Source organism: Bacillus rossius, chromosome 15, assembly GCF_032445375.1.
Source record: "Bacillus rossius redtenbacheri isolate Brsri chromosome 15, Brsri_v3, whole genome shotgun sequence".
NCBI classification, from domain to species: Eukaryota; Metazoa; Arthropoda; class Insecta; order Phasmatodea; family Bacillidae; genus Bacillus; species Bacillus rossius.
The window spans coordinates 42426541-42452432 of NC_086342.1; the positions used below are offsets into that span (position 1 = coordinate 42426541).

The 25892-nt window shown below is 60.3% G+C and overlaps 1 protein-coding gene across 1 annotated transcript in view; it reads left to right on the top strand.

Annotated features, from left to right (window-relative positions):
- The window catches only part of LOC134539497 (neutral alpha-glucosidase AB), a 163741-nt gene that overhangs the window by 87221 nt on the left and 50628 nt on the right, over window positions 1–25892 (top strand). Inside the window, exons 5-6 of the mRNA XM_063381573.1 lie at window positions 24228–24440; window positions 24528–24629. Coding sequence (XP_063237643.1) covers window positions 24228–24440; window positions 24528–24629 — 315 coding nt within the window. The remainder of the gene's footprint in view (window positions 1–24227; window positions 24441–24527; window positions 24630–25892) is intronic.

Below are 25892 nucleotides of genomic sequence, written 5' to 3' on the forward strand. Positions count from 1 at the left end.
CCTCCGTCCCCAACCTCTGTGGTCCCTGCCCTCTGCATCCCCATCTCTGGGTCACTCAGCTGTATCAGCAGTCCACAGCAGTGAGTGTCCTCCGCCCCCGGCCTCTGTGCTCCCTGCCCTCTGCCTCTCTAGCTCTGGGTCACTCAGCTGTATCAGCAGGCCACAACAGTGAGTGTCCTCCGTCCCCAGCCTCTGTGCATCCTGCCCTCTGCCTCCACAGCTCTGGATCACTCAGCTGTATCAGCAGGCCACAGCAGCGAGTGTCCTCCGTCCCCAACCTCTGTGGTCCCTGCCCTCTGCATCCCCATCTCTGGGTCACTCAGCTGTATCAGCAGTCCACAGCAGTGAGTGTCCTCCGCCCTCGGCCTCTGTGCTCCCTGCCCTCTGCCTCCCCATCTCTGGATCACTCAGCTGTATCAGCAGGCCACAGCAGCGAGTGTCCTCCGTCCCCAACCTCTGTGCATCCTGCCCTCTGCCTCCACAGCTCTGGATCACTCAGCTGTATCAGCAGGCCACAGCAGCGAGTGTCCTCCATCCCCAACCTCTGTGGTCCCTGCCCTCTGCATCCCCATCTCTGGGTCACTCAGCTGTATCAGCAGTCCACAGCAGTGAGTGTCCTCCGCCCCCGGCCTCTGTGCTCCCTGCCCTCTGCCTCCCCATCTCTGGATCACTCAGCTGTATCAGCAGGCCACAGCAGCGAGTGTCCTCCGTCCCCAACCTCTGTGGTCTCTGCCCTCTGCATCCCCATCTCTGGGTCACTCAGCTGTATCAGCAGTCCACAGCAGTGAGTGTCCTCCGCCCCCGGCCTCTGTGCTCCCTGCCCTCTGCCTCCCCATCTCTGGATCACTCAGCTGTATCAGCAGGCCACAGCAGCGAGTGTCCTCCGTCCCCAACCTCTGTGCATCCTGCCCTCTGCCTCCACAGCTCTGGATCACTCAGCTGTATCAGCAGGCCACAGCAGCGAGTGTCCTCCGTCCCCAACCTCTGTGGTCCCTGCCCTCTGCATCCCCATCTCTGGGTCACTCAGCTGTATCAGCAGTCCACAGCAGTGAGTGTCCTCCGCCCCCGGCCTCTGTGCTCCCTGCCCTCTGCCTCCCCATCTCTGGATCACTCAGCTGTATCAGCAGGCCACAGCAGCGAGTGTCCTCTGTCCCCAACCTCTGTGGTCCCTGCCCTCTGCATCCCCATCTCTGGGTCACTCAGCTGTATCAGCAGTCCACAGCAGTGAGTGTCCTCCGCCCCCGGCCTCTGTGCTCCCTGCCCTCTGCCTCTCTAGCTCTGGGTCACTCAGCTGTATCAGCAGGCCACAACAGTGAGTGTCCTCCGTCCCCAGCCTCTGTGCATCCTGCCCTCTGCCTCCACAGCTCTGGATCACTCAGCTGTATCAGCAGGCCACAGCAGCGAGTGTCCTCCGTCCCCAACCTCTGTGGTCCCTGCCCTCTGCATCCCCATCTCTGGGTCACTCAGCTGTATCAGCAGTCCACAGCAGTGAGTGTCCTCCGCCCCCGGCCTCTGTGCTCCCTGCCCTCTGCCTCTCTAGCTCTGGGTCACTCAGCTGTATCAGCAGGCCACAGCAGTGAGTGTCCTCCGTCCCCAACCTCTGTGGTCCCTGCCCTCTGCCTCCCCATCTCTGGATCACTCAGCTGTATCAGCAGGCCACAGCAGCGAGTGTCCTCCGTCCCCAACCTCTGTGGTCCCTGCCCTCTGCATCCCCATCTCTGGGTCACTCAGCTGTATCAGCAGTCCACAGCAGTGAGTGTCCTCTGCCCCCGGCCTCTGTGCTCCCTGCCCTCTGCCTCTCTAGCTCTGGGTCACTCAGCTGTATCAGCAGGCCACAACAGTGAGTGTCCTCCGTCCCCAGCCTCTGTGCATCCTGCCCTCTGCCTCCACTGCTCAGGATCACTCAGCTGTATCAGCAGCCCACAGCAGTGAGTGTCCTCCGTCCCCAACCTCTGTGGTCCCTGCCCTCTGCCTCCCCATCTCTGGATCACTCAGCTGTATCAGCAGGCCACAGCAGTGAGTGTCCTCCTTCCCCGGCCTCTGTGCTCCCTGCCCTCTGCCTCCCCAGCCTTGGGTCACTCAGCTGTATCAGCAGTCCACAGCAGTGAGTGTCCTCCGCCCCCGGCCTCTGTGCTCCCTGCCCTCTGCCTCTCTAGCTCTGGGTCACTCAGCTGTATCAGCAGGCCACAACAGTGAGTGTCCTCCGTCCCCAGTCTCTGTGCATCCTGCCCTCTGCCTCCACAGCTCTGGATCACTCAGCTGTATCAGCAGGCCACAGCAGTGAGTGTCCTCCGTCCCCAGCCTCTGTGCATCCTGCCCTCTGCCTCCACAGCTCTGGATCACTCAGCTGTATCAGCAGGCCACAGCAGTGAGTGTCCTCCGTCCCCAACCTCTGTGGTCCCTGCCCTCTGCCTCCCCATCTCTGGATCACTCAGCTGTATCAGCAGGCCACAGCAGTGAGTGTCCTCTGTCCCCAGCCTCTGTGCATCCTGCCCTCTGCCTCCACAGCTCTGGATCACTCAGCTGTATCAGCAGGCCACAGCAGCGAGTGTCCTCTGTCCCCAACCTCTGTGGTCCCTGCCCTCTGCATCCCCATCTCTGGGTCACTCAGCTGTATCAGCAGTCCACAGCAGTGAGTGTCCTCCGCCCCCGGCCTCTGTGCTCCTTGCCCTCTGCCTCCCCAGCCTGGGGTCACTCAGCTGTATCAGCAGGCCACAGCAGTGAGTGTCCTCCGCTCCCGGCCTCTGTGCTCCCTGCCCTCTGCCTCTCCAGCTCTGGATCACTCAGCTGTATCAGCAGGCCACAGCAGTGAGTGTCCTCCGCCCCCGGCCTCTGTGCATCCTGCCCTCTGCCTCCACAGCTCTGGATCACTCAGCTGTATCAGCAGGCCACAGCAGCGAGTGTCCTCCGTCCCCAGCCTCTGTGCATCCTGCCCTCTGCCTCCACAGCTCTGGATCACTCAGCTGTATCAGCAGGCCACAGCAGCGAGTGTCCTCTGTGCTCCCTGCCCTCTGCCTCCCCAGTTCTGGGTCACTCAGCTGTATCAGCAGTCCACAGCAGTGAGTGTCCTCCGCCCCCGGCCTCTGTGCTCCCTGCCCTCTGCCTCCCCAGCCTTGGGTCACTCAGCTGTATCAGCAGGCCACAGCAGTGAGTGTCCTCCGCCCCCGGCCTCTGTGCATCCTGCCCTCTGCCTCCACAGCTCTGGATCACTCAGCTGTATCAGTAGGCCACAGCAGCGAGTGTCCTCCGTCCCCAGCCTCTGTGCATCCTGCCCTCTGCCTCCACAGCTCTGGATCACTCAGCTGTATCAGCAGGCCAAAGCAGCGAGTGTCCTCTGTGCTCCCTGCCCTCTGCCTCCCCAGCTCTGGGTCACTCAGCTGTATCAGCAGGCCACAGCAGTGAGTGTCCTCCGCCCCCGGCCTCTGTGCTCCCTGCCCTCTGCCTCCCCAGCCTTGGGTCACTCAGCTGTATCAGCAGGCCACAGCAGTGAGTGTCCTCCGTCCCCAGCCTCTGTGCATCCTGCCCTCTGCCTCCACAGCTCTGGATCACTCAGCTGTATCAGCAGGCCACAGCAGTGAGTGTCCTCCGTCCCCAACCTCTGTGGTCCCTGCCCTCTGCCTCCCCATCTCTGGATCACTCAGCTGTATCAGCAGGCCACAGCAGTGAGTGTCCACCGTCCCCAGCCTCTGTGCTCCCTGCCCTCTGCCTCCCCAGCTCTGGGTCACTCAGCTGTATCAGCAGGCCACAGCAGTGAGTGTCCACCGTCCCCAGCCTCTGTGCTCCCTGCCCTCTGCCTCCCTAGCTCTGGGTCACTCAGCTGTATCAGCAGGCCACAGCAGTGAGTGTCCTCTGTGCTCCCTGCCCTCTGCCTCCCCAGCTCTGGGTCACTCAGCTGTATCAGCAGGCCACAGCAGCGAGTGTCCTCTGTGCTCCCTGCCCTCTGCCTCCCCAGCTCTGGGTCACTCAGCTGTATCAGCAGGCCACAGCAGTGAGTGTCCACCGTCCCCAGCCTCTGTGCTCCCTGCCCTCTGCCTCCCTAGCTCTGGGTCACTCAGCTGTATCAGCAGGCCACAGCAGTGAGTGTCCTCTGTGGTCCCTGCCCTCTGCATCCCCATCTCTGGGTCACTCAGCTGTATCAGCAGTCCACAGCAGTGAGTGTCCTCCGCCCCCGGCCTCTGTGCATCCTGCCCTCTGCCTCCACAGCTCTGGATCACTCAGCTGTATTAGCAGGCCACAGCAGTGAGTGTCCACCGTCCCCAGCCTCTGTGCTCCCTGCCCTCTGCCTCCCCAGACTTGGGTCACTCAGCTGTATCAGCAGGCCACAGCAGTGAGTGTCCTCCGTCCCCAGCCTCTGTGCATCCTGCCCTCTGCCTCCACAGCTCTGGATCACTCAGCTGTATCAGCAGGCCACAGCAGCGAGTGTCCTCTGTGCTCCCTGCCCTCTGCCTCCCCAGCTCTGGGACACTCAGCTGTATCAGCAGGCCACAGCAGCGAGTGTCCTCCGTCCCCAGCCTCTGTGCTCCCTGCCCTCTTCCTCCCCAGCTCTTGGTCACTCAGCTGTATCAGCAGGCCACAGCAGTGAGTGTCCTCCGTCCCCAGCCTCTGTGCTCCCTGCCCTCTTCCTCCCCACCTCTTGGTCACTCAGCTGTATCAGCAGGCCACAGCTGTGAGTGTCCTCCGTCCCCAGCCTCTGTGCTCCCTGCCCTCTTCCTCCCCAGCTCTTGGTCACTCAGCTGTATCAGCAGGCCACAGCAGTGAGTGTCCTCCGTCCCCAGCCTCTGTGCTCCCTGCCCTCTTCCTCCCCAGCTCTTGGTCACTCAGCTGTATCAGCAGGTCACAGCAGTGAGTGTCCTCCGTCCCCAGCCTCTGTGCTCCCTGCCCTCTTCCTCCCCAGCTCTTGGTCACTCAGCTGTATCAGCAGGCCACAGCAGTGAGTGTCCTCCGTCCCCAACCTCTGTGGTCCCTGCCCTCTGCATCCCCATCTCTGGGTCACTCAGCTGTATCAGCAGTCCACAGCAGTGAGTGTCCTCATCCCCCGGCCTCTGTGCTCCCTGCCCTCTGCCTCCCTAGCTCTGGGTCACTCAGCTGTATCAGCAGGCCACAGCAGTGAGTGTCCTCCGTCCCCAGCCTCTGTGCATCCTGCCCTCTGCCTCCACAGCTCTGGATCACTCAGCTGTATCAGCAGGCCACAGCAGTGAGTGTCCTCTGTGCTCCCTGCCCTCTGCCTCCCCAGCTCTGGGTCACTCAGCTGTATCAGCAGGTCACAGCAGTGAGTGTCCTCCGTCCCCAGCCTCTGTGCTTCCTGCCCTCTGCCTCCACAGCTCTGGATCACTCAGCTGTATCAGCAGTCCACAGCAGTGAGTGTCCTCCGCCCCCGGCCTCTGTGCTCCCTGCCCTCTGCCTCCCCAGCCTTGGGTCACTCAGCTGTATCAGCAGGCCACAGCAGTGAGTGTCCTCCGTCCCCAACCTCTGTGGTCCCTGCCCTCTGCCTCTCTAGCTCTGGGTCACTTAGCTGTATCAGCAGGCCACAACAGTGAGTGTCCTCCGTCCCCAGCCTCTGTGCTCCCTGCCCTCTGCCTCCACAGCTCTGGATCACTCAGCTGTATCAGCAGGCCACAGCAGTGAGTGTCCTCCGCCCCCGGCCTCTGTGCTCCCTGCCCTCTGCCTCTCTAGCTCTGGATCACTCAGCTGTATCAGCAGGCCACAGCAGCGAGTGTCCTCCGTCCCCAACCTCTGTGGTCCCTGCCCTCTGCATCCCCATCTCTGGGTCACTCAGCTGTATCAGCAGTCCACAGCAGTGAGTGTCCTCCGCCCCCGGCCTCTGTGCTCCCTGCCCTCTGCCTCTCTAGCTCTGGGTCACTCAGCTGTATCAGCAGGCCACAACAGTGAGTGTCCTCCGTCCCCAGCCTCTGTGCATCCTGCCCTCTGCCTCCACAGCTCTGGATCACTCAGCTGTATCAGCAGGCCACAGCAGCGAGTGTCCTCCGTCCCCAACCTCTGTGGTCCCTGCCCTCTGCATCCCCATCTCTGGGTCACTCAGCTGTATCAGCAGTCCACAGCAGTGAGTGTCCTCCGCCCCTGGCCTCTGTGCTCCCTGCCCTCTGCCTCCCCATCTCTGGATCACTCAGCTGTATCAGAAGGCCACAGCAGCGAGTGTCCTCCGTCCCCAACCTCTGTGCATCCTGCCCTCTGCCTCCACAGCTCTGGATCACTCAGCTGTATCAGCAGGCCACAGCAGCGAGTGTCCTCCATCCCCAACCTCTGTGGTCCCTGCCCTCTGCATCCCCATCTCTGGGTCACTCAGCTGTATCAGCAGTCCACAGCAGTGAGTGTCCTCCGCCCCCGGCCTCTGTGCTCCCTGCCCTCTGCCTCCCCATCTCTGGATCACTCAGCTGTATCAGCAGGCCACAGCAGCGAGTGTCCTCCGTCCCCAACCTCTGTGGTCTCTGCCCTCTGCATCCCCATCTCTGGGTCACTCAGCTGTATCAGCAGTCCACAGCAGTGAGTGTCCTCCGCCCCAGCCTCTGTGCTCCCTGCCCTCTGCCTCCCCATCTCTGGATCACTCAGCTGTATCAGCAGGCCACAGCAGCGAGTGTCCTCCGTCCCCAACCTCTGTGCATCCTGCCCTCTGCCTCCACAGCTCTGGATCACTCAGCTGTATCAGCAGGCCACAGCAGCTAGTGTCCTCCGTCCCCAACCTCTGTGGTCCCTGCCCTCTGCATCCCCATCTCTGGGTCACTCAGCTGTATCAGCAGTCCACAGCAGTGAGTGTCCTCCGCCCCCGGCCTCTGTGCTCCCTGCCCTCTGCCTCCCCATCTCTGGATCACTCAGCTGTATCAGCAGGCCACAGCAGCGAGTGTCCTCTGTCCCCAACCTCTGTGGTCCCTGCCCTCTGCATCCCCATCTCTGGGTCACTCAGCTGTATCAGCAGTCCACAGCAGTGAGTGTCCTCCGCCCCCGGCCTCTGTGCTCCCTGCCCTCTGCCTCTCTAGCTCTGGGTCACTCAGCTGTATCAGCAGGCCACAACAGTGAGTGTCCTCCGTCCCCAGCCTCTGTGCATCCTGCCCTCTGCCTCCACAGCTCTGGATCACTCAGCTGTATCAGCAGGCCACAGCAGCGAGTGTCCTCCGTCCCCAACCTCTGTGGTCCCTGCCCTCTGCATCCCCATCTCTGGGTCACTCAGCTGTATCAGCAGTCCACAGCAGTGAGTGTCCTCCGCCCCCGGCCTCTGTGCTCCCTGCCCTCTGGCTCTCTAGCTCTGGGTCACTCAGCTGTATCAGCAGGCCACAGCAGTGAGTGTCCTCCGTCCCCAACCTCTGTGGTCCCTGCCCTCTGCCTCCCCATCTCTGGATCACTCAGCTGTATCAGCAGGCCACAGCAGCGAGTGTCCTCCGTCCCCAACCTCTGTGGTCCCTGCCCTCTGCATCCCCATCTCTGGGTCACTCAGCTGTATCAGCAGTCCACAGCAGTGAGTGTCCTCTGCCCCCGGCCTCTGTGCTCCCTGCCCTCTGCCTCTCTAGCTCTGGGTCACTCAGCTGTATCAGCAGGCCACAACAGTGAGTGTCCTCCGTCCCCAGCCTCTGTGCATCCTGCCCTCTGCCTCCACTGCTCAGGATCACTCAGCTGTATCAGCAGGCCACAGCAGTGAGTGTCCTCCGTCCCCAACCTCTGTGGTCCCTGCCCTCTGCCTCCCCATCTCTGGATCACTCAGCTGTATCAGCAGGCCACAGCAGTGAGTGTCCTCCTTCCCCGGCCTCTGTGCTCCCTGCCCTCTGCCTCCCCAGCCTTGGGTCACTCAGCTGTATCAGCAGTCCACAGCAGTGAGTGTCCTCCGCCCCCGGCCTCTGTGCTCCCTGCCCTCTGCCTCTCTAGCTCTGGGTCACTCAGCTGTATCAGCAGGCCACAACAGTGAGTGTCCTCCGTCCCCAGTCTCTGTGCATCCTGCCCTCTGCCTCCACAGCTCTGGATCACTCAGCTGTATCAGCAGGCCACAGCAGTGAGTGTCCTCCGTCCCCAGCCTCTGTGCATCCTGCCCTCTGCCTCCACAGCTCTGGATCACTCAGCTGTATCAGCAGGCCACAGCAGTGAGTGTCCTCCGTCCCCAACCTCTGTGGTCCCTGCCCTCTGCCTCCCCATCTCTGGATCACTCAGCTGTATCAGCAGGCCACAGCAGTGAGTGTCCTCTGTCCCCAGCCTCTGTGCATCCTGCCCTCTGCCTCCACAGCTCTGGATCACTCAGCTGTATCAGCAGGCCACAGCAGCGAGTGTCCTCTGTCCCCAACCTCTGTGGTCCCTGCCCTCTGCATCCCCATCTCTGGGTCACTCAGCTGTATCAGCAGTCCACAGCAGTGAGTGTCCTCCGCCCCCGGCCTCTGTGCTCCTTGCCCTCTGCCTCCCCAGCCTTGGGTCACTCAGCTGTATCAGCAGGCCACAGCAGTGAGTGTCCTCCGCTCCCGGCCTCTGTGCTCCCTGCCCTCTGCCTCTCCAGCTCTGGATCACTCAGCTGTATCAGCAGGCCACAGCAGTGAGTGTCCTCCGCCCCCGGCCTCTGTGCATCCTGCCCTCTGCCTCCACAGCTCTGGATCACTCAGCTGTATCAGCAGGCCACAGCAGCGAGTGTTCTCCGTCCCCAGCCTCTGTGCATCCTGCCCTCTGCCTCCACAGCTCTGGATCACTCAGCTGTATCAGCAGGCCACAGCAGCGAGTGTCCTCTGTGCTCCCTGCCCTCTGCCTCCCCAGTTCTGGGTCTTTCAGCTGTATCAGCAGTCCACAGCAGTGAGTGTCCTCCGCCCCCGGCCTCTGTGCTCCCTGCCCTCTGCCTCCCCAGCCTTGGGTCACTCAGCTGTATCAGCAGGCCACAGCAGTGAGTGTCCTCCGCCCCCGGCCTCTGTGCATCCTGCCCTCTGCCTCCACAGCTCTGGATCACTCAGCTGTATCAGCAGGCCACAGCAGCGAGTGTCCTCCGTCCCCAGCCTCTGTGCATCCTGCCCTCTGCCTCCACAGCTCTGGATCACTCAGCTGTATCAGCAGGCCACAGCAGCGAGTGTCCTCTGTGCTCCCTGCCCTCTGCCTCCCCAGCTCTGGCTCACTCAGCTGTATCAGCAGGCCACAGCAGTGAGTGTCCTCCGCCCCCGGCCTCTGTGCTCCCTGCCCTCTGCCTCCCCAGCCTTGGGTCACTCAGCTGTATCAGCAGGCCACAGCAGTGAGTGTCCTCCGTCCCCAGCCTCTGTGCATCCTGCCCTCTGCCTCCACAGCTCTGGATCACTCAGCTGTATCAGCAGGCCACAGCAGTGAGTGTCCTCCGTCCCCAACCTCTGTGGTCCCTTCCCTCTGCCTCCCCATCTCTGGATCACTCAGCTGTATCAGCAGGCCACAGCAGTGAGTGTCCTCCGTCCCCAGTCTCTGTGCATCCTGCCCTCTGCCTCCACAGCTCTGGATCACTCAGCTGTTTCAGCAGGCCACAGCAGCGAGTGTCCTCTGTGCTCCCTGCCCTCTGCCTCCTCAGCTCTGGGTCACTCAGCTGTATCAGCAGGCCACAGCAGTGAGTGTCCTCCGCCCCCGGCCTCTGTGCTCCCTGCCCTCTGCCTCCCCAGCCTTGGGTCACTCAGCTGTATCAGCAGAGCACAGCAGTGAGTGTCCTCCGTCCCCAACCTCTGTGGTCCCTGCCCTCTGCCTCTCCAGCTCTGGATCACTCAGCTGTATCAGCAGGCCACAGCAGTGAGTGTCCTCCGACCCCAACCTCTGTGGTCCCTGCCCTCTGCATCCCCATCTCTGGGTCACTCAGCTGTATCAGCAGTCCACAGCAGTGAGTGTCCTCATCCCCCGGCCTCTGTGCTCCCTGCCCTCTGCCTCCCTAGCTCTGGGTCACTCAGCTGTATCAGCAGGCCACAGCAGTGAGTGTCCTCCGTCCCCAGCCTCTGTGCATCCTGCCCTCTGCCTCCACAGCTCTGGATCACTCAGCTGTATCAGCAGGCCACAGCAGTGAGTGTCCTCTGTGCTCCCTGCCCTCTGCCTCCCCAGCTCTGGGTCACTCAGCTGTATCAGCAGGCCACAGCAGTGAGTGTCCTCCGCCCCCGGCCTCTGTGCTCCCTGCCCTCTGCCTCCCCAGCCTTGGGTCACTCAGCTGTATCAGCAGAGCACAGCAGTGAGTGTCCTCCGTCCCCAACCTCTGTGGTCCCTGCCCTCTGCCTCTCCAGCTCTGGATCACTCAGCTGTATCAGCAGGCCACAGCAGCGAGTGTCCTCCGTCCCCAACCTCTGTGGTCTCTGCCCTCTGCATCCCCATCTCTGGGTCACTCAGCTGTATCAGCAGTCCACAGCAGTGAGTGTCCTCCGCCCCGGCCTCTGTGCTCCCTGCCCTCTGCCTCCCCATCTCTGGATCACTCAGCTGTATCAGCAGGCCACAGCAGCGAGTGTCCTCCGTCCCCAACCTCTGTGCATCCTGCCCTCTGCCTCCACAGCTCTGGATCACTCAGCTGTATCAGCAGGCCACAGCAGCGAGTGTCCTCCGTCCCCAACCTCTGTGGTCCCTGCCCTCTGCATCCCCATCTCTGGGTCACTCAGCTGTATCAGCAGTCCACAGCAGTGAGTGTCCTCCGCTACCGGCCTCTGTGCTCCCTGCCCTCTGCCTCTCTAGCTCTGGGTCACTCAGCTGTATCAGCAGGCCACAGCAGTGAGTGTCCTCCGTCCCCAACCTCTGTGGTCCCTGCCCTCTGCCTCCCCATCTCTGGATCACTCAGCTGTATCAGCAGGCCACAGCAGCGAGTGTCCTCCGTCCCCAACCTCTGTGGTCCCTGCCCTCTGCATCCCCATCTCTGGGTCACTCAGCTGTATCAGCAGTCCACAGCAGTGAGTGTCCTCTGCCCCCGGCCTCTGTGCTCCCTGCCCTCTGCCTCTCTAGCTCTGGGTCACTCAGCTGTATCAGCAGGCCACAACAGTGAGTGTCCTCCGTCCCCAGCCTCTGTGCATCCTGCCCTCTGCCTCCACTGCTCAGGATCACTCAGCTGTATCAGCAGGCCACAGCAGTGAGTGTCCTCCGTCCCCAACCTCTGTGGTCCCTGCCCTCTGCCTCCCCATCTCTGGATCACTCAGCTGTATCAGCAGGCCACAGCAGTGAGTGTCCTCCTTCCCCGGCCTCTGTGCTCCCTGCCCTCTGCCTCCCCAGCCTTGGGTCACTCAGCTGTATCAGCAGTCCACAGCAGTGAGTGTCCTCCGCCCCCGGCCTCTGTGCTCCCTGCCCTCTGCCTCTCTAGCTCTGGGTCACTCAGCTGTATCAGCAGGCCACAACAGTGAGTGTCCTCCGTCCCCAGTCTCTGTGCATCCTGCCCTCTGCCTCCACAGCTCTGGATCACTCAGCTGTATCAGCAGGCCACAGCAGTGAGTGTCCTCCGTCCCCAGCCTCTGTGCATCCTGCCCTCTGCCTCCACAGCTCTGGATCACTCAGCTGTATCAGCAGGCCACAGCAGTGAGTGTCCTCCGTCCCCAACCTCTGTGGTCCCTGCCCTCTGCCTCCCCATCTCTGGATCACTCAGCTGTATCAGCAGGCCACAGCAGTGAGTGTCCTCTGTCCCCAGCCTCTGTGCATCCTGCCCTCTGCCTCCACAGCTCTGGATCACTCAGCTGTATCAGCAGGCCACAGCAGCGAGTGTCCTCTGTCCCCAACCTCTGTGGTCCCTGCCCTCTGCATCCCCATCTCTGGGTCACTCAGCTGTATCAGCAGTCCACAGCAGTGAGTGTCCTCCGCCCCCGGCCTCTGTGCTCCTTGCCCTCTGCCTCCCCAGCCTTGGGTCACTCAGCTGTATCAGCAGGCCACAGCAGTGAGTGTCCTCCGCTCCCGGCCTCTGTGCTCCCTGCCCTCTGCCTCTCCAGCTCTGGATCACTCAGCTGTATCAGCAGGCCACAGCAGTGAGTGTCCTCCGCCCCCGGCCTCTGTGCATCCTGCCCTCTGCCTCCACAGCTCTGGATCACTCAGCTGTATCAGCAGGCCACAGCAGCGAGTGTCCTCCGTCCCCAGCCTCTGTGCATCCTGCCCTCTGCCTCCACAGCTCTGGATCACTCAGCTGTATCAGCAGGCCACAGCAGCGAGTGTCCTCTGTGCTCCCTGCCCTCTGCCTCCCCAGTTCTGGGTCACTCAGCTGTATCAGCAGTCCACAGCAGTGAGTGTCCTCCGCCCCCGGCCTCTGTGCTCCCTGCCCTCTGCCTCCCCAGCCTTGGGTCACTCAGCTGTATCAGCAGGCCACAGCAGTGAGTGTCCTCCGCCCCCGGCCTCTGTGCATCCTGCCCTCTGCCTCCACAGCTCTGGATCACTCAGCTGTATCAGCAGGCCACAGCAGCGAGTGTCCTCCGTCCCCAGCCTCTGTGCATCCTGCCCTCTGCCTCCACAGCTCTGGATCACTCAGCTGTATCAGCAGGCCACAGCAGCGAGTGTCCTCTGTGCTCCCTGCCCTCTGCCTCCCCAGCTCTGGGTCACTCAGCTGTATCAGCAGGCCACAGCAGTGAGTGTCCTCCGCCCCCGGCCTCTGTGCTCCCTGCCCTCTGCCTCCCCAGCCTTGGGTCACTCAGCTGTATCAGCAGGCCACAGCAGTGAGTGTCCTCCGTCCCCAGCCTCTGTGCATCCTGCCCTCTGCCTCCACAGCTCTGGATCACTCAGCTGTATCAGCAGGCCACAGCAGTGAGTGTCCTCCGTCCCCAACCTCTGTGGTCCCTGCCCTCTGCCTCCCCATCTCTGGATCACTCAGCTGTATCAGCAGGCCACAGCAGTGAGTGTCCTCCGTCCCCAGTCTCTGTGCATCCTGCCCTCTGCCTCCACAGCTCTGGATCACTCAGCTGTTTCAGCAGGCCACAGCAGCGAGTGTCCTCTGTGCTCCCTGCCCTCTGCCTCCTCAGCTCTGGGTCACTCAGCTGTATCAGCAGGCCACAGCAGTGAGTGTCCTCCGCCCCCGGCCTCTGTGCTCCCTGCCCTCTGCCTCCCCAGCCTTGGGTCACTCAGCTGTATCAGCAGAGCACAGCAGTGAGTGTCCTCCGTCCCCAACCTCTGTGGTCCCTGCCCTCTGCCTCTCCAGCTCTGGATCACTCAGCTGTATCAGCAGGCCACAGCAGTGAGTGTCCTCCGACCCCAACCTCTGTGGTCCCTGCCCTCTGCATCCCCATCTCTGGGTCACTCAGCAGTATCAGCAGTCCACAGCAGTGAGTGTCCTCATCCCCCGGCCTCTGTGCTCCCTGCCCTCTGCCTCCCTAGCTCTGGGTCACTCAGCTGTATCAGCAGGCCACAGCAGTGAGTGTCCTCCGTCCCCAGTCTCTGTGCATCCTGCCCTCTGCCTCCACAGCTCTGGATCACTCAGCTGTATCAGCAGGCCACAGCAGTGAGTGTCCTCTGTGCTCCCTGCCCTCTGCCTCCCCAGCTCTGGGTCACTCAGCTGTATCAGCAGGCCACAGCAGTGAGTGTCCTCCGTCCCCAGCCTCTGTGCATCCTGCCCTCTGCCTCCACAGCTCTGGATCACTCAGCTGTATCAGCAGTCCACAGCAGTGAGTGTCCTCCGCCCCCGGCCTCTGTGCTCCCTGCCCTCTGCCTCCCCAGCCTTGGGTCACTCAGCTGTATCAGCAGGCCACAGCAGTGAGTGTCCGCCGTCCCCAACCTCTGTGGTCCCTGCCCTCTGCCTCTCTAGCTCTGGGTCACTTAGCTGTATCAGCAGGCCACAACAGTGAGTGTCCTCCGTCCCCAGCCTCTGTGCTCCCTACCCTCTGCCTCCACAGCTCTGGATGACTCAGCTGTATCAGCAGGCCACAGCAGTGAGTGTCCTCCGCCCCCGGCCTCTGTGCTCTCTGCCCTCTGCCTCTCTAGCTCTGGATCACTCAGCTGTATCAGCAGGCCACAGCAGCGAGTGTCCTCCGTCCCCAACCTCTGTGGTCCCTGCCCTCTGCTCCCCATCTCTGGGTCACTCAGCTGTATCAGCAGTCCACAGCAGTGAGTGTCCTCCGCCCCCTTCCTCTGTGCTCCCTGCCCTCTGCCTCTCTAGCTCTGGGTCACTCAGCTGTATCAGCAGGCCACAACAGTGAGTGTCCTCCGCCCCCGGCCTCTGTGCTCCCTGCCCTCTGCCTCTCTAGCTCTGGATCACTCAGCTGTATCAGCAGGCCACAGCAGCGAGTGTCCTCCGTCCCCAACCTCTGTGGTCCCTGCCCTCTGCATCCCCATCTCTGGGTCACTCAGCTGTATCAGCAGTCCACAGCAGTGAGTGTCCTCCGCCCCCGGCCTCTGTGCATCCTGCCCTCTGCCTCCACAGCTCTGGATCACTCAGCTGTATCAGCAGGCCACAACAGAGAGTGTCCTCCGTCCCCAGCCTCTGTGCATCCTGCCCTCTGCCTCCACAGCTCAGGATCACTCAGCTGTATCAGCAGGCCACAGCAGTGAGTGTCCTCCGTCCCCAACCTCTGTGGTCCCTGCCCTCTGCCTCCCCATCTCTGGATCACTCAGCTGTATCAGCAGGCCACAGCAGTGAGTGTCCTCCGTCCCCGGCCTCTGTGCTCCCTGCCCTCTGCCTCCCCAGCTTTGGGTCACTCAGCTGTATCAGCAGTCCACAGCAGTGAGTGTCCTCCGCCCCCGGCCTCTGTGCTCCCTGCCCTCTGCCTCTCTAGCTCTGGGTCACTCAGCTGTATCAGCAGGCCACAACAGTGAGTGTCCTCCGTCCCCAGTCTCTGTGCATCCTGCCCTCTGCCTCCACAGCTCTGGATCACTCAGCTGTATCAGCAGGCCACAGCAGTGAGTGTCCTCCGTCCCCAGCCTCTGTGCATCCTGCCCTCTGCCTCCACAGCTCTGGATCACTCAGCTGTATCAGCAGGCCACAGCAGTGAGTGTCCTCCGTCCCCAACCTCTGTGGTCCCTGCCCTCTGCCTCCCCATCTCTGGATCACTCAGCTGTATCAGCAGGCCACAGCAGTGAGTGTCCTCTGTCCCCAGCCTCTGTGCATCCTGCCCTCTGCCTCCACAGCTCTGGATCACTCAGCTGTATCAGCAGGCCACAGCAGCGAGTGTCCTCTGTCCCCAACCTCTGTGGTCCCTGCCCTCTGCATCCCCATCTCTGGGTCACTCAGCTGTATCAGCAGTCCACAGCAGTGAGTGTCCTCCGCCCCCGGCCTCTGTGCTCCTTGACCACTGCCTCCCCAGCCTTGGGTCACTCAGCTGTATCAGCAGGCCACAGCAGTGAGTGTCCTCCGCTCCCGGCCTCTGTGCTCCCTGCCCTCTGCCTCTCCAGCTCTGGATCACTCAGCTGTATCAGCAGGCCACAGCAGTGGGTGTCCTCCGCCCCCGGCCTCTGTGCATCCTGCCCTCTGCCTCCACAGCTCTGGATCACTCAGCTGTATCAGCAGGCCACAGCAGCGAGTGTCCTCCGTCCCCAGCCTCTGTGCATCCTGCCCTCTGCCTCCACAGCTCTGGATCACTCAGCTGTATCAGCAGGCCACAGCAGCGAGTGTCCTCTGTGCTCCCTGCCCTCTGCCTCCCCAGCTCTGGGTCACTCAGCTGTATCAGCAGTCCACAGCAGTGAGTGTCCTCCGCCCCCGGCCTCTGTGCTCCCTGCCCTCTGCCTCCCCAGCCTTGGGTCACTCAGCTGTATCAGCAGGCCACAGCAGTGAGTGTCCTCCGCGCCCGGCCTCTGTGCATCCTGCCCTCTGCCTCCACAGCTCTGGATCACTCAGCTGTATCAGCAGGCCACAGCAGCGAGTGTCCTCCGTCCCCAGCCTCTGTGCATCCTGCCCTCTGCCTCCACAGCTCTGGATCACTCAGCTGTATCAGCAGGCCACAGCAGCGAGTGTCCTCTGTGCTCCCTGCCCTCTGCCTCCCCAGCTCTGGGTCACTCAGCTGTATCAGCAGGCCACAGCAGTGAGTGTCCTCCGCCCCCGGCCTCTGTGCTCCCTGCCCTCTGCCTCCCCAGCCTTGGGTCACTCAGCTGTATCAGCAGGCCACAGCAGTGAGTGTCCTCCGTCCCCAGCCTCTGTGCATCCTGCCCTCTGCCTCCACAGCTCTGGATCACTCAGCTGTATCAGCAGGCCACAGCAGTGAGTGTCCTCTGTGCTCCCTGCCCTCTGCCTCCCCAGCTCTGGGTCACTCAGCTGTATCAGCAGGCCACAGCAGTGAGTGTCCTCCGTCCCCAGCCTCTGTGCATCCTGCCCTCTGCCTCCACAGCTCTGGATCACTCAGCTGTATCAGCAGTCCACAGCAGTGAGTGTCCTCCGCCCCCGGCCTCTGTGCTCCCTGCCCTCTGCCTCCCCAGCCTTGGGTCACTCAGCTGTATCAGCAGGCCACAGCAGTGAGTGTCCTCCGTCCCCAACCTCTGTGGTCCCTGCCCTCTGCCTCTCTAGCTCTGGGTCACTTAGCTGTATCAGCAGGCCACAACAGTGAGTGTCCTCCGTCCCCAGCCTCTGTGCTCCCTGCCCTCTGCCTCCACAGCTCTGGATCACTCAGCTGTATCAGCAGGCCACAGCAGTGAGTGTCCTCCGCCCCCGGCCTCTGTGCTCCCTGCCCTCTGCCTCTCTAGCTCTGGATCACTCAGCTGTATCAGCAGGCCACAGCAGCGAGTGTCCTCCGTCCCCAACCTCTGTGGTCCCTGCCCTCTGCTCCCCATCTCTGGGTCACTCAGCTGTATCAGCAGTCCACAGCAGTGAGTGTCCTCCGCCCCCTTCCTCTGTGCTCCCTGCCCTCTGCCTCTCTAGCTCTGGGTCACTCAGCTGTATCAGCAGGCCACAACAGTGAGTGTCGTCCGCCCCCGGCCTCTGTGCTCCCTGCCCTCTGCCTCTCTAGCTCTGGATCACTCAGCTGTATCAGCAGGCCACAGCAGCGAGTGTCCTCCGTCCCCAACCTCTGTAGTCCCTGCCCTCTGCATCCCCATCTCTGGGTCACTCAGCTGTATCAGCAGTCCACAGCAGTGAGTGTCCTCCGCCCCCGGCCTCTGTGCATCCTGCCCTCTGCCTCCACAGCTCTGGATCACTCAGCTGTATCAGCAGGCCACAGCAGTGAGTGTCCACCGTCCCCAGCCTCTGTGCTCCCTGCCCTCTGCCTCCCCAGCCTTGGGTCACTCAGCTGTATCAGCAGGCCACAGCAGTGAGTGTCCTCCGTCCCCAGCCTCTGTGCATCCTGCCCTCTGCCTCCACAGCTCTGGATCACTCAGCTGTATCAGCAGGCCACAGCAGCGAGTGTCCTCTGTGCTCCCTGCCCTCTGCCTCCCCAGCTCTGGGACACTCAGCTGTATCAGCAGGCCACAGCAGCGAGTGTCCTCCGTCCCCAGCCTCTGTGCTCCCTGCCCTCTTCCTCCCCAGCTCTTGGTCACTCAGCTGTATCAGCAGGCCACAGCAGTGAGTGTCCTCCGTCCCCAGCCTCTGTGCTCCCTGCCCTCTTCCTCCCCAGCTCTTGGTCACTCAGCTGTATCAGCAGGCCACAGCAGTGAGTGTCCTCCGTCCCCAACCTCTGTGGTCCCTGCCCTCTGCATCCCCATCTCTGGGTCACTCAGCTGTATCAGCAGTCCACAGCAGTGAGTGTCCTCATCCCCCGGCCTCTGTGCTCCCTGCCCTCTGCCTCCCTAGCTCTGGGTCACTCAGCTGTATCAGCAGGCCACAGCAGTGAGTGTCCTCCGTCCCCAGCCTCTGTGCATCCTGCCCTCTGCCTCCACAGCTCTGGATCACTCAGCTGTATCAGCAGGCCACAGCAGTGAGTGTCCTCTGTGCTCCCTGCCCTCTGCCTCCCCAGCTCTGGGTCCCTCAGCTGTATCAGCAGGCCACAGCAGTGAGTGTCCTCCGTCCCCAGCCTCTGTGCTTCCTGCCCTCTGCCTCCACAGCTCTGGATCACTCAGCTGTATCAGCAGTCCACAGCAGTGAGTGTCCTCCGCCCCCGGCCTCTGTGCTCCCTGCCCTCTGCCTCCCCAGCCTTGGGTCACTCAGCTGTATCAGCAGGCCACAGCAGTGAGTGTCCTCCGTCCCCAACCTCTGTGGTCCCTGCCCTCTGCCTCTCTAGCTCTGGGTCACTTAGCTGTATCAGCAGGCCACAACAGTGAGTGTCCTCCGTCCCCAGCCTCTGTGCTCCCTGCCCTCTGCCTCCACAGCTCTGGATCACTCAGCTGTATCAGCAGGCCACAGCAGTGAGTGTCCTCCGCCCCCGGCCTCTGTGCTCCCTGCCCTCTGCCTCTCTAGCTCTGGATCACTCAGCTGTATCAGCAGGCCACAGCAGCGAGTGTCCTCCGTCCCCAACCTCTGTGGTCCCTGCCCTCTGCATCCCCATCTCTGGGTCACTCAGCTGTATCAGCAGTCCACAGCAGTGAGTGTCCTCCGCCCCCGGCCTCTGTGCTCCCTGCCCTCTGCCTCTCTAGCTCTGGGTCACTCAGCTGTATCAGCAGGCCACAACAGTGAGTGTCCTCCGTCCCCAGCCTCTGTGCATCCTGCCCTCTGCCTCCACAGCTCTGGATCACTCAGCTGTATCAGCAGGCCACAGCAGCGAGTGTCCTCCGTCCCCAACCTCTGTGGTCCCTGCCCTCTGCATCCCCATCTCTGGGTCACTCAGCTGTATCAGCAGTCCACAGCAGTGAGTGTCCTCCCCCCCCGGCCTCTGTGCTCCCTGCCCTCTGCCTCCCCATCTCTGGATCACTCAGCTGTATCAGCAGGCCACAGCAGCGAGTGTCCTCCGTCCCCAACCTCTGTGCATCCTGCCCTCTGCCTCCACAGCTCTGGATCACTCAGCTGTATCAGCAGGCCACAGCAGCGAGTGTCCTCCATCCCCAACCTCTGTGGTCCCTGCCCTCTGCATCCCCATCTCTGGGTCACTCAGCTGTATCAGCAGTCCACAGCAGTGAGTGTCCTCCGCCCCCGGCCTCTGTGCTCCCTGCCCTCTGCCTCCCCATCTCTGGATCACTCAGCTGTATCAGCAGGCCACAGCAGCGAGTGTCCTCCGTCCCCAACCTCTGTGGTCCCTGCCCTCTGCATCCCCATCTCTGGGTCACTCAGCTGTATCAGCAGTCCACAGCAGTGAGTGTCCTCCGCCCCCGGCCTCTGTGCTCCCTGCCCTCTGCCTCCCCATCTCTGGATCACTCAGCTGTATCAGCAGGCCACAGCAGCGAGTGTCCTCCGTCCCCAACCTCTGTGCATCCTGCCCTCTGCCTCCACAGCTCTGGATCACTCAACTGTATCAGCAGGCCACAGCAGCGAGTGTCCTCCGTCCCCAACCTCTGTGGTCCCTGCCCTCTGCATCCCCATCTCTGGGTCACTCAGCTGTATCAGCAGTCCACAGCAGTGAGTGTCCTCCGCCCCCGGCCTCTGTGCTCCCTGCCCTCTGCCTCCCCATCTCTGGATCACTCAGCTGTATCAGCAGTCCACAGCAGTGAGTGTCCTCCGCCCCCGGCCTCTGTGCTCCCTGCCCTCTGCCTCTCTAGCTCTGGGTCACTCAGCTGTATCAGCAGGCCACAACAGTGAGTGTCCTCCGTCCCCAGCCTCTGTGCATCCTGCCCTCTGCCTCCACAGCTCTGGATCACTCAGCTGTATCAGCAGGCCACAGCAGCGAGTGTCCTCCGTCCCCAACCTCTGTGGTCCCTGCCCTCTGCATCCCCATCTCTGGGTCACTCAGCTGTATCAGCAGTCCACAGCAGTGAGTGTCCTCCGCCCCCGGCCTCTGTGCTCCCTGCCCTCTGCCTCTCTAGCTCTGGGTCACTCAGCTGTATCAGCAGGCCACAGCAGTGAGTGTCCTCCGTCCCCAACCTCTGTGGTCCCTGCCCTCTGCCTCCCCATCTCTGGATCACTCAGCTGTATCAGCAGGCCACAGCAGCGAGTGTCCTCCGTCCCCAACCTCTGTGGTCCCTGCCCTCTGCATCCCCATCTCTGGGTCACTCAGCTGTATCAGCAGTCCACAGCAGTGAGTGTCCTCTGCCCCCGGCCTCTGTGCTCCCTGCCCTCTGCCTCTCTAGCTCTGGGTCACTCAGCTGTATCAGCAGGCCACAACAGTGAGTGTCCTCCGTCCCCAGCCTCTGTGCATCCTGCCCTCTGCCTCCACAGCTCAGGATCACTCAGCTGTATCAGCAGGCCACAGCAGTGAGTGTCCTCCGTCCCCAACCTCTGTGGTCCCTGCCCTCTGCCTCCCCATCTCTGGATTACTCAGCTGTATCAGCAGGCCACAGCAGTGAGTGTCCTCCGTCCCCGGCCTCTGTGCTCCCTGCCCTCTGCCTCCCCAGCCTTGGGTCACTCAGCTGTATCAGCAGTCCACAGCAGTGAGTGTCCTCCGCCCCCGGCCTCTGTGCTCCCTGCCCTCTGCCTCTCTAGCTCTGGGTCACTCAGCTGTATCAGCAGGCCACAACAGTGAGTGTCCTCCGTCCCCAGTCTCTGTGCATCCTGCCCTCTGCCTCCACAGCTCTGGATCACTCAGCTGTATCAGCAGGCCACAGCAGAGAGTGTCCTCCGTCCCCAGCCTCTGTGCATCCTGCCCTCTGCCTCCACAGCTCTGGATCACTCAGCTGTATCAGCAGGCCACAGCAGTGAGTGTCCTCCGTCCCCAACCTCTGTGGTCCCTGCCCTCTGCCTCCCCATCTCTGGATCACTCAGCTGTATCAGCAGGCCACAGCAGTGAGTGTCCTCTGTCCCCAGCCTCTGTGCATCCTGCCCTCTGCCTCCACAGCTCTGGATCACTCAGCTGTATCAGCAGGCCACAGCAGCGAGTGTCCTCTGTCCCCAACCTCTGTGGTCCCTGCCCTCTGCATCCCCATCTCTGGGTCACTCAGCTGTATCAGCATTCCACAGCAGTGAGTGTCCTCCGCCCCCGGCCTCTGTGCTCCTTGCCCTCTGCCTCCCCAGCCTTGGGTCACTCAGCTGTATCAGCAGGCCACAGCAGTGAGTGTCCTCCGCTCCCGGCCTCTGTGCTCCCTGCCCTCTGCCTCTCCAGCTCTGGATCACTCAGCTGTATCAGCAGGCCACAGCAGTGAGTGTCCTCCGCCCCCGGCCTCTGTGCATCCTGCCCTCTGCCTCCACAGCTCTGGATCACTCAGCTGTATCAGCAGGCCACAGCAGCGAGTGTCCTCCGTCCCCAGCCTCTGTGCATCCTGCCCTCTGCCTCCACAGCTCTGGATCACTCAGCTGTATCAGCAGGCCACAGCAGCGAGTGTCCTCTGTGCTCCCTGCCCTCTGCCTCCCCAGCTCTGGGTCACTCAGCTGTAATAGCAGTCCACAGCAGTGAGTGTCCTCCGCCCCCGGCCTCTGTGCTCCCTGCCCTCTGCCTCCCCAGCCTTGGGTCACTCAGCTGTATCAGCAGGCCACAACAGTGAGTGTCCTCCGCCCCCGGCCTCTGTGCATCCTGCCCTCTGCCTCCACAGCTCTGGATCACTCAGCTGTATCAGCAGGCCACAGCAGCGAGTGTCCTCCGTCCCCAGCCTCTGTGCATCCTGCCCTCTGCCTCCACAGCTCTGGATCACTCAGCTGTATCAGCAGGCCACAGCAGCGAGTGTCCTCTGTGCTCCCTGCCCTCTGCTTCCCCAGCTCTGGGTCACTCAGCTGTATCAGCAGGCCACAGCAGTGAGTGTCCTCCGCTCCCGGCCTCTGTGCTCCCTGCCCTCTGCCTCCCCAGCCTTGGGTCACTCAGCTGTATCAGCAGGCCACAGCAGTGAGTGTCCTTCCTTCCCCAGCCTCTGTGCATCCTGCCCTCTGCCTCCACAGCTCTGGATCACTCAGCTGTATCAGCAGGCCACAGCAGTGAGTGTCCTCCGTCCCCAACCTCTGTGGTCCCTGCCCTCTGCCTCCCCATCTCTGGATCACTCAGCTGTATCAGCAGGCCACAGCAGTGAGTGTCCTCCGTCCCCAGCCTCTGTGCATCCTGCCCTCTGCCTCCACAGCTCTGGATCACTCAGCTGTTTCAGCAGGCCACAGCAGCGAGTGTCCTCTGTTCTCCCTGCCCTCTGCCTCCTCAGCTCTGGGTCACTCAGCTGTATCAGCAGGCCACAGCAGTGAGTGTCCTCCGCCCCCGGCCTCTGTGCTCCCTGCCCTCTGCCTCCCCAGCCTTGGGTCACTCAGCTGTATCAGCAGAGCACAGCAGTGAGTGTCCTCCGTCCCCAACCTCTGTGGTCCCTGCCCTCTGCCTCTCCAGCTCTGGATCACTCAGCTGTATCAGCAGGCCACTGCAGTGAGTGTCCTCCGCCCCCGGCCTCTGTGCTCCCTGCCCTCTGCCTCTCCAGCTCTGGATCACTCAGCTGTATCAGCAGGCCACAGCAGTGAGTGTCCTCTGCCCCCGGCCTCTGTGCTCCCTGCCCTCTGCCTCTCCAGCTCTGGGTCACTCAGCTGTATCAGCAGGCCACAGCAGTGAGTGTCCTCCGTCCCCAACCTCTGTGGTCCCTGCCCTCTGCCTCACCAGCTCTGGATCACTCAGCTGTATCAGCAGGCCACAGCAGTGAGTGTCCTCCGCCCCCGGCCTCTGTGCTCCCTGCCCTCTGCCTCTCCAGCTCTGGATCACTCAGCTGTATCAGCAGGCCACAGCAGTGAGTGTCCTCCGCCCCCGGCCTCTGTGCTCCCTGCCCTCTGCCTCTCCAGCTCTGGGTCACTCAGCTGTATCAGCAGGCCACAGCAGTGAGTGTCCTCCGCCCCCGGCCTCTGTGCTCCCTGCCCTCTGCCTCTCTAGCTCTGGGTCACTCAGCTGTATCAGCAGGCCACAGCAGTGAGTGTCCTCCGCCCCCGGCCTCTGTGCTCCCTGCCCTCTGCCTCTCCAGCTCTGGGTCACTCAGCTGTATCAGCAGGCCACAGCAGTGAGTGTCCTCCGCCCCCGGCCTCTGTGCTCCCTGCCCTCTGCCTCCCCAGCTCTGGGTCACTCAGCTGTTTCAGCAGGCCACAGCAGTGAGTGTCCTCCGCCCCTGGCCTCTGTGCTCCCTGCCCTCTGCCTCCCCAGCCTTGGGTCACTCAGCTGTATCAGCAGGCCACAGCAGTGAGTGTCCTCCGCGCCCGGCCTCTGTGCTCCCTGCCCTCTGCCTCTCCAGCTCTGGATCACTCAGCTGTATCAGCAGGCCACAGCAGTGAGTGTCCTCCGCCCCCGGCCTCTGTGCTCCCTGCCCTCTGCCTCTCCAGCTCTGGATCACTCAGCTGTATCAGCAGGCCACAGCAGTGAGTGTCCTCCGCCCCCGGCCTCTGTGCTCCCTGCCCTCTGCCTCTCCAGCTCTGGGTCACTCAGCTGTATCAGCAGGCCACAGCAGTGAGTGTCCTCCGCCCCCGGCCTCTGTGCTCCCTGCCCTCTGCCTCTCTAGCTCTGGGTCACTCAGCTGTATCAGCAGGCCACAGCAGTGAGTGTCCTCCGCCCCCGGCCTCTGTGCTCCCTGCCCTCTGCCTCTCCAGCTCTGGGTCACTCAGCTGTATCAGCAGGCCACAGCAGTGAGTGTCCTCCGCCCCCGGCCTCTGTGCTCCCTGCCCTCTGGCTCTCCAGCTCTGGATCACTCAGCTGTATCAGCAGGCCACAGCAGTGATCTGGTTTTACATACTTGTACTTGCCATTATTAATATTCTTGTGAATATTATGATATTCAGTTATTTATTTATATTTGTACATTTGTATGTTTTCCAATATTGGAATTATCGATACTTTTCCAAATAATAGAACCATATTCAATTTTAGATCTAACCAGTTCTGTATAGAAAGACAGGGTGGAATCTAAATTCTAAACATTGAATGTAATAAATTTAATTATACCAAGAATTCTATTGTTGTAAGATCATATTTTGACTTCCAAATTGGTGAATTTTCAAGTTTGTAATCATAAAAAACTACCAACTACCAACTAAGTACGTACGAGGAAGAGACGAGATGCGGAGGTCTCCGACAGGTGGCAGGGCTTCGACATCCTTCCCTCGCGGGAGCTAGCACAGTCTGACCCGCTAGCTAGCAGACCATCTAGCAGTAATAAGCTAGCGTTTATTAAACACTGTTACTATGCACCAATCCCCTAAACTTACTGACCTCTCTGGCATGGTATATATCACCACAGTCTAACAAAGAATAAGTTAGCGCTTGTTAAAAGATGTAATGGCACTGCAGATTGCTCCATGTTAATACTAGTTTTTTTATTCTTTTCTTGAGAATATTTTTCTTTTCGGATGATGTATGCTACTAAAAATTGTTATACTCGATTGTGAAAACTGGTTAATCCATGCCAGAGATGACTGAACATGGGTTTTGCCACAGCCGGCCAGGAACCGTGAGGAGTCTGGACATCCACGGTGGAGTGCGATTGTGTTGCAGGAAGGAGGGTGAAGAGGGGGCGGCGGACGCGGCTGCCCCGTCCCAAGATGCTGCGGACACCGACCCGGGCGCGTGGGAAGAGAACTTCAAGTCCTTTCACGACACCAAGGAGTTTGGACCGGAAGCTGTGGCCTTGGACTTCTCTTTTGTCGGCGCGCACCGGGCGTACGGCATTCCTGAGCACGCAGACTCCTTTGCCCTCAAGTCCACCAAGTGAGTGCTCGTGGCCACTCACATTTCATTTTGGTTTTATTCAGAGGTTCTAGTTTTGTTTTAACTATTTTATTTTTTGTTTTTCAGAAACACTGATCCCTATCGTTTGTACAACTTGGATGTGTTTGAGTACGAACTCCACAACCCCATGGCTCTGTATGGATCGATTCCATTTCTTGTTGGGCATGGGTAAGTATGGTTACTCCTTGTGTGCATTCTGATGTCGTAGGGCCTAAGAGCCCTTTCACACCGGCAACTCGATTGCCAGCAACTGATTGGGGGGCGAGTCGCTATTAACTGCTGAATCATTGTCTTGATAGAGATTGACTGCGATATTGTACTAGATTCGTAAATTTCCAAGCACATATTTTTTTCCACAAGTTTATTAGAATAATTAACATCAGATTTTTCCACAGGGCTGGCCCCTCATGACCATCTCACTGAATGTCTCGGTATCAAAAGTAGAACATATTTTGCAGTAAAAAAGAAATAACTTTGACGAGACACAGTTGCCCATGCTTTCTACTGCAACATTTCATTCATGACAAAACTACTGCTTGTTTTTATTGAAGAAACTGACAAAAAATTGAGAAGGAAATAGCCTGCAGTCTTTTCTCTCTTGGGGAAGACGGGAAGGAAAACATAGATACAAATACAACAAATAGCAACCATTTCTTTTTTTTTTTTTTTGTATAGTGTTAGTGTGAAGGGAAAAGCCATACAGTTAAAGAGGGAAAGACGAAAAACATCTGTGCCATTTCTTATTTGGCAATAAGCTGAGACACGGACCATGTAGACTTCACTTGTATTCTACTGGAGACAGTTATATGGCGCAACTCATATTCGAGGGTGACCGGGACCCTTACAGTGAAAATAGTAGAATTTTTGTCAAAAATTAAGGGTACGATCGATATGAAGGGGCAACCCTTCTGCAGGTAAATACAGTATTTTGATATTTGCTCAAGTTATATGAGTTGTATGAATTAAATCTCAAAACAAAAATCTTTTAAGATTGTCTTAAGTAGTGTTGGGCCGATTCCTAAAATATACCAAATTCCGATTCCATTTTCAATTCTTAAATTAAAGGGTCGATTCTTCGAATCCGATTCCGATTCCTTAATTTTTATCTGACAATGTTCAACAGAGTAATATACTCAGAAAAAAAGGTTGTTTATGATTTTAAAAATGTAATTGCATTGTGTTTCATTTTCTGTGCATAAATTAACATATACAGCTTATATAATGTTAAAAAGCATTTTCATTACCCTCAAGTTACGCTACCTTGAATTTCTAGCACAATTTGGCCTTTTAACCTTGCATATAGTCAGACGAAACACGTGTTCAAACACTGCCAATAATCAAAGATGTCTTATGTCGTAAATTGTAAATAATGTTATAACTTAAAAACTTTAGATACCTTACATTATGAACTCAATTTATTTATTGTAAAAA